Here is a 7,922-nt window from a genome sequence, read left to right on the forward strand (position 1 = left end):
AAAGAAGGCGAGTTTCCTCTGTGTAAAGTGGGCGTGGTCTCTGGCTTCGCGTTCGGCCGATATTGACCTTGGGGTACGGGGAGGTGTGAGCCCCATCCGAGAATTGTCCCGACTCCCAGGGGCCCATATGTCGCCCCGTGGAAAAAAATTGCAGTAATCATAATAAAAGAAGTGCCAATTATGCCGGGATCGTAAAAATGAAATTTGATATCTTGTCATCGTTAGGTTGTAATTATGATTTCTATGTCCGCGATCATGTTATTTTTCCTCTTGTTTGGAAGGGGTGGTTAAATGTCGTTTTAATACGAATAGTGCCCAGTTGGTACTGCAAGACTATTGTTGACGTTTCATGACAGGTTTTTAAATAATTCGATAAGGTATGGTTTCAACAGACAGTTATATCTTCATTTGGTCATATGTCACCCTTTTTAAGATGTATTTAAAAAAAAAAAACGAAACGAAAATTAGGAAATGGTGCTAGTGAAATTTATGTCGACCATTTAGCATTATCCAGTAATGTCGAGTAGATTCTCTTGTGCACAATCAATAAATATTTGTTTTGTGTACCTCGAATGTGAGGACATGTTTGATTTCCCCGCCCCATGTGGTCCGTCCTAAGTAGTGAAAGGAAAAGCAAATCTAAGCCTCCTGTATTCTTCGTGTTCTCTTTGTGTTTACTCTGGGAGCACATAATGTTTACTTGTCGTAAGTTGATTAAGAAATAAATATAGGTCGTTATTGAGTGTTAGTACACAACGGCGGGTGACAATGGCGAAGGTAAATATCTATGGACTGAGATGTTGACAGTAGTTTGCGTTTGGATTAATTTGGTGTCCCTGCCTCGCGAGTCGTCTGCGTACTGCTCGCACTCTGTATGAACATCCATTTTCCCGCCATATAATCAAACTTACCACGATCTAATATGGCTCCACATTTCTGATTAGGCGTGATTAGTATATGCTGGTGGTCCAACTCCGTAAGTGTCAACAATCCTAAATGTTATTCACCCGATCGCTCATCCGATATTCCGTGTATGTAAAGCGTCGTCTGCTTTTCCCGCCACGGGTTTTCCGAGCAGACGTACAGATACCGGGGTGGAAAATGATAGAGAAAAGAGCAACGGTTGACTTTAGAGCGTCCAGAATGGATAAAGAGTAGAGGTAGGGTCCTGCAGAGAAAGCTGATCGAGTTGTCAGATTCTTTTTGTCGTTTAAATGTCACGGTTGTGCGGTGGTGAGGGATGTTTTTAGGGAAATTCTTCATGGTCTTTGGCCGTCGCTCATAGGGCCTGAAATCGGGGCGTTGTGGAAGGGGAATGTGGCATGGGAATAAGTCAAACCCTGCCCGGCTCGAGACACGAAATATGATCCCCCAGCCTTGGGGGAGAGGCAATTCTTGATGAATCCACCAGACAGTACGATCCCTGCGGGGCTCCTATTTAGATTTGTCCGTCGCTGTGAAAGGGTCCCGTCCTCTTGTCTTCCCAACCTGTCTCCTTAGTTGTCAAGGGACCCCCTACCGAAAACGTCCGTACAAACTCATTTTATCGTCAGTTAATCTGCAACGCATGTTAATGTATAAATATTGATGTTCCCTGTTGTTCACAGTTTATTTATTTCTCACATTTGCGAACAGTGTCAGTAATATTGCCTCTGCATTTACAGGCTGGGAACCAATTCGTTACGCATTTTAGCCAATCTTGCCCCGGTTTCTATGGAACCAATTTAGAGCATTGTTTATTTTTCTTTAAGCTATTCTCCTTGCGAAATCCCCTCTTTACACCAAGTATCATGGAGTCATATCGCGTTTAATATCTCTCCGCGTCAGTGCTCGACGGGTATCATAGCCCAGTGATTCTCACCAGTCATTCTTTATAAAATTCCTTTCAAAATATAATCAGGTCTTTCACCAGGTAGGTTGGGGAAGACTTGAGACATTGTGCAGTTAGCTGTAGTGAATGAAGCATGCGCGTCGTAGTCTAGGGTTCATTTCACGGTGCTGAACGTCATTAGGGACACAAACACCTTCAGTCACCAGACGATTGTCGCTAGAATGTCGGGGACAATTAGCTGGGCTGTTTACGGAGTTATATAGCTGCCTAGTCTTCCCCTCTGTCATTACGAATCGTAAGTAGTGCTTCTCCACCCCGACCGATAGTTGAAACACAATCGCCCGGCCCGAGTGTTTCTCAGCTGGCGAAACTCGTCCACGCCTCTTGATGGGTCGGGTTTCATGATTGACATTGTTGCTATGGCGATGGATTTTCACAGGCATTGTGTGAATAACGATATATCCATGGGGTCGCGCGCCAGAGCCAATCAGCGGCCAGCAGAGGGCCACGGTGCCATGTCACAGTGAAACGCAATAGCTCAGTTAGAAGTAACTCAATCTACCTTTCTTGTTTTTCCAGTGTTCCAAAACGGATCTGCAGTGAGACCGTTTCCGAACGTTCCGGCTGCAATGCTCCATGAACATCAAGCCCCGACAAATGTAGGATCACCATCGGCCGGGGGCCCAACCATGTTGCCATCCTTCGGATTTACACAGGAGCAAGTTGCGTGTGTGTGTGAAGTTTTACAACAAGGCGGAAATATAGACCGACTCGCTCGGTTCTTATGGTCGCTACCGGCCTGTGAGCATCTTCATAAGAATGAAAGTGTTCTTAAAGCAAAAGCAGTGGTTGCCTTTCACCGTGGAAATTTCAAAGAACTGTACAAAATCCTAGAAAACAACCAATTCTCTACCCACAACCACCCCAAGCTTCAAGCCTTGTGGTTAAAAGCCCATTACATTGAAGCGGAGAAACTTCGAGGGCGGCCGTTGGGTGCCGTGGGAAAATACCGAGTCAGGAGGAAGTTTCCCCTTCCCAGGACGATCTGGGACGGAGAGGAGACGAGTTACTGCTTCAAAGAAAAGTCCAGGACGGTACTGAGGGAATGGTACGGACACAACCCCTACCCTTCCCCCCGAGAAAAGAGGGAGTTAGCCGAGGCGACGGGCCTCACCACAACACAAGTGAGCAACTGGTTTAAAAACCGGCGACAACGGGACCGAGCTGCGGAGGCAAAAGACAGGTAATATCCCCCTTTGAGATTAAATTTGACGAAAATCAGTCCATTCTATGTATAGGTTCTGCCTTTTGAAATGTGTCCGACATCTTGATTGTTTACAAATCGCTAACTTCCGCCATGAGTCCCCCAATTTCCGTGATTGCATTATTTAGCAGGGAACATGGCTAACTATTGTTATATGTGGATCGGTGTGTATATACCACGGTATATGAGAAGAGCAGTTCTATTTATGAGTGTAACCGGTAGTAGATAACGGTAATTGTGCCCTATGAAATAATTGTGTTTACTCAGTAATTTTCAGCTCACACGGATTTCAATGTTGTTTGGTTGGGTTTTTTATTTATATTGTTGATGCGTGCAACAGCTGCTGAATTATTAAAAAATTGAAAATACTAAGTATAGTCCGAAAACATTAAACTGAATTTAAAATTAATATCTTCTCTGATAAGTACAAGTGATCAAATATTTTTAGCTCTTGCTTCATGATTGATACCTCGGGAAGGAAATTCAGTTTAGAAACAACTAAATTTGGTTTTAAATTTTATATGCTTTATCAACTCAAAGAATATGTCAAGCTGTTGAAATTCAGAGAAATTGTGTTCCTTTGTGGCTTTTAAACAGGCAATTATTAGAAGAATGTGACGGGTAATAACGGAGACGAATAACAAACATTTGACATCATTAACGGATTGTAATAACTTAACCACGTCAGTTTTAACTAAAAAGCAGAAAATTTTCTCTAATTACCACGGTCTTGTCGAAGCCATTATGTGAAAAATTCAGCACCAAACCTAATTCTCAAGCTGGCAATCCCAATAAGCTCAAGTTACCAGATTTCGTGCCATCCCCCTTGAATTATTTCGATTTTGTCTGATGGCGGACCAAGGTTTTTTGTGTCGACAATCTTTCAAAGACATAATTCTCAGCACGAATTCAGATGTCCAGGGCGTTATGGTAGAATGTTTTAGGAGTAAAAGCTTTAAAAAATCGGAAATTGTGCAGGCAGTTGAGTCAATAGTCACACTGAACCCATAGTAAATGGAAACGATGTCTCCTTCCCAGGATCCCCAAACATACAGAATGAATTAAATAATTAAACGAATAGCCTACTAAAATAAAATAAATATGCGAATCGATATTTCTACAGCGAAAATCAATGAATTTGCAGCCAGGTTATGTCTTGTTTTGAAATTTGATACCCTAAACTCACATTCTTAGAAAAGATTGAATAGAACTGCACAATCAAATATCAAACGAATTTGATCTTGGTATAATCTAAAATAATATTTTTTTGTTATATGCACAATTTAATATATTTGCTGAAGGGTGTTTGTACAATATAAGTCACCAAATGATTCTAAGTAATTATTTATTTATTAACAGCCCGTGACAAAAACATGTTTACCCGTAAACACTCTGCCGTAATTTACACAATGTGCCAGGAATGTGATAACTCGAGAAGGTCTATGACTTTAGACGCCCCACAACAAGCATAAAGATGACAAATCATTGAGTTAATTATTTTGAGCTGTCATTTTAACCACGTGGCCCTACGTAACGTTGTAGTTAACGCGTAAACACAAAGCTCTTCTCGCCACTAATTGCCCCCTGAAAGTCTATGATGCAATATTACGTTAAAAAGATAAGGTGCTTGTTTTGGTTGGTTTGCTGTTTAAATTAGCTCAAACCTGTAATCAATTAAAGAGCGTGAAACTATTTTTGATTTTATTTACCCCCGGAAGATAAGGAACAGATTTACCCAGGAAGTGGCAGGGAAGTCAAAATGGAGATTTCTTATTATCATTAAGATACGAGGAATCTGTGTCTCTCTTGTATGCCATTACTAAGTATTGTCACAAAACTAAATGCATCAGAATATTTTTATTTCGGCCATTTATTAGTCAGAAAGTGTCATTTGTATGGGTGCTGTCAAATCAACTATTTTCAATTTTGCTGTACATATATTTAAATCATAGACAATACTGGAAATATCATATATGTACTTAAACTTATTGTATATGAACAGACATCTAACGATTGTTATTGGATATTTCCACGGTAAAGACGAGATGCCGGATGTGCTGATGAAATGTTTTTTACCGTTAATATTGCAAATATTCTGGAAAAGTTGTTCTTTTTATATGTCTCAAAGCAGAATTATGACTGGCTCAGCATTTAAAGTACTTTAAAAAGTATTTGATTTGAGGTAATTTGATATGGCTATTGCAAGTCCTTGCAAAGAAGGTGGATGTCTGACCATGCTAGTACTGTTGCTGTTGAGAGAATTTCTGTACTAAAGGCCACGTTGAGCGTACGGTTTAAGGTCAAATATTTTTGGAAGATTAATCACTTCTGTCAGATCTGAGATTAAGTTTGGAAACAGTGATACCACTTTCTTTTAAACCCAGTAAAAGTAATTATTTACAAGCAGTAAGTTTTTCAATACGCCATAATAATAATAATAATAATAATAATAATAATAATATATGAACTATCAATAAGGCGTAAGTAAATAAGCTGTAAACGCAAACAGTATGGTTAATTTGTATTACTTCTTGCATATATGCTATACTTGAGTTCATACGTGATTTTTAGTTGAAAATGTTTTAGTTTTACTTTGAAAAATTATTCATTTTGTTCACTGTCGTGTCTGCAATGCAGCCCTGACAGTTTCCTGTCTTCTATCAGCAGAGATGGTGTTCTACAGCCAGGTCAAGACCCCGGCTCGCCTTCGGATGATATCAAAGAGGAAAGAAACTCAGACTCAGTAAATGGACAGACTAAACTAGACGATGCCTCTCCTCCCCACCATACCTCCCCTTCAATCTACACAGATTTGCAAAAAGCTTCAGCCCTACCAGGAGGAGCGCTGCTTCAAAACATGCTACCCCACAACCCAGGGGTGGGCCAAGGGGTGGCGGGAGTGGTTGGTATGAATAACGGGTCGGCGAACGATGTTGGGCAAATGTTAACGGACTATCAAGCGTTATGAAAGAGTGATTGAAACTGACTGATTTTCATCTCAATTGGTGCTCTGGAAAAATGTCCCAAAGAAAAAACCAAGGCTGTGTTCCATTCTGTCGTCTGCCTGATCTGATTTAATCGCCACGGCTGCTGGTACGCCACTTCGCTTCTCTCCCTCGCTCCCTGTCGTCTGCTCGACTCGAGTCGGGTTGAAATGTTTTGATTTCGTCCTGGGAGTCGATCCGGGAGGCACGGAGACGTTTTCTTGAAGCGATTGATAACGTTTAGAGATAACGTGATTAAAATTCTACCAATGCCATAATTCCATGTTCGTTTGAGGAGAACTGAGCCTGCTTTTGTAAGCAAGGTAGTGTCAAGAATCTAGATTTGTGCCTCAAAACGAACAGAGAACATACCCTTTACTCACATTTTGTGTCGAAAGAAATAACTTGTACTCAAAAGAAGATATCTGACAACATGTGTACATGGATTTTGTTCAATTGTGGTTGGAAAGGGAACTAAGGCTGTGTGTCTCGTTCGCAGCACAGCGAGTACAGACAACAACAGCGTAGCTTAGTAAATGTATGTACAGTGCTTGTTGAGGATACAGGTGAATGTCTAACAGTATTTGGACCATAACCACGAACTATAGAACTATGAGAAACTAGAGAGACTGGTAAGGAATCCATTGCATTCTCCACAGTTCAAAAGCATGGTCAGTGCTAAAACAGTGCAAACAGACAATCTTAGACTAGGTGGCATCCACCATTTATGTGTTCTCAGACCATCAACTGGTTCGAATGTTCTAGAATGAATTTAATTTATCGTATCGTCCAAATTACCCTCTTGTACTAATTAGATCACTTGTAATGGAATGACCCTCAACAACACCCAGGGAACCGAACTTTGTTTCCCCGTCTGATTTACGTGACTATGTTATTTGTCCATAGAGAAGAGAGACAGTGTTTTGACCAATTTTTGAGATTATGTCATTTTTTTGTCCAACACCACTCTGTCAACTCCGATTGTCGCAGTTGGAGAATCATATCACTACAACCATACGTTGCATATACCGTTCCATAACGTCCAAAGATTTTCATTGAAAATGCCATAAATATAGATTGAATTTACCTGCTGTTTTCGTTTTGTTTCTTTGTTGTTTGTGTTCATACAACAAAACCGTATGTTGTTTTAATTACTGCGTTTTCGTTAAGGTGTTTAACATCTTTCACAATGGAAAGAATAGTCCCTTTAATATGTGTCAACAATTAGAAGTTGTGATCGTTGTGGTTTTTTATCCTTCATGATTATCTACCAATAAAATATTTAAAAATTAATACAAACTCACAAAGATTCCAGTTCACAGATAATCTGTGGACAGATTGTATCAAAGCCTCTGGTGTAGCGATATGCATCACACATATTTTCAACGAACACTCGTTATGACATTGTAAATGCATGATCAACACAAATACATACAGTTCATGTTAGTATGCATTTGGTTCGATATGAGCTGGAATGTATGTACCATTGCAACACAAAGTCTATATATCTCGGGTAGGTGAAATACGTGCTTCATTCATAGACTATACTGCCTTTGGATCAAAGAAAGTCCAGACTGAAATTGAGTACACTGTACAAAAAATGGACACGACCTGTCAAAACAACACGAAACACAAAAAGGGAAATATTTTCAAGGCCATCACGCCAAATTGAAAAACAAATCGGAGCCTAATCTTTTAACCTTGTCAACTTACCGAGTCCAGCATTGAATTCCAAGATAGACGATATTAATCACAATCGTATTTTTATTATAAAAATCGTCAGATGAATAAAGGAGGACAGTCCATTAGTAAAGTTCATGACATTTGCCTTCAAAATGCTTAA

General features: G+C 40.1%; 1 protein-coding gene across 8 annotated transcripts in view; it reads left to right on the forward strand.

Annotated features, from left to right (window-relative positions):
• The window catches only part of LOC124146472 (homeobox protein six1a-like), a 78,480-nt gene extending 71,315 nt beyond the window's left edge, over positions 1 to 7,165 (forward strand). For 4 of the 8 annotated variants that reach the window (XM_046516779.2, XM_046516782.2, XM_046516784.2 and 1 more), the window contains 2 exons: positions 2,411 to 3,074; positions 5,733 to 7,165. In XM_046516779.2, the coding sequence (XP_046372735.1) occupies positions 2,411 to 3,074; positions 5,733 to 6,063 (995 nt within the window). In that variant the 3' untranslated portion in view covers positions 6,064 to 7,165. Of the gene's footprint in view, positions 1 to 1,139; positions 1,161 to 1,947; positions 2,127 to 2,410; positions 3,075 to 5,732 lie in introns of those variants that run through there. The other 4 variants (XM_046516786.2, XM_046516785.2, XM_046516780.2 and 1 more) reach the window with 4 other exon arrangements.
• The last annotated feature ends 757 nt before the right edge of the window (positions 7,166 to 7,922 follow it).

This window comes from Haliotis rufescens, unplaced genomic scaffold (genome assembly GCF_023055435.1).
Source record: "Haliotis rufescens isolate VD_foot unplaced genomic scaffold, xgHalRufe1.0.p SCAF_3, whole genome shotgun sequence".
Taxonomy (NCBI): Eukaryota; Metazoa; Mollusca; class Gastropoda; order Lepetellida; family Haliotidae; genus Haliotis; species Haliotis rufescens.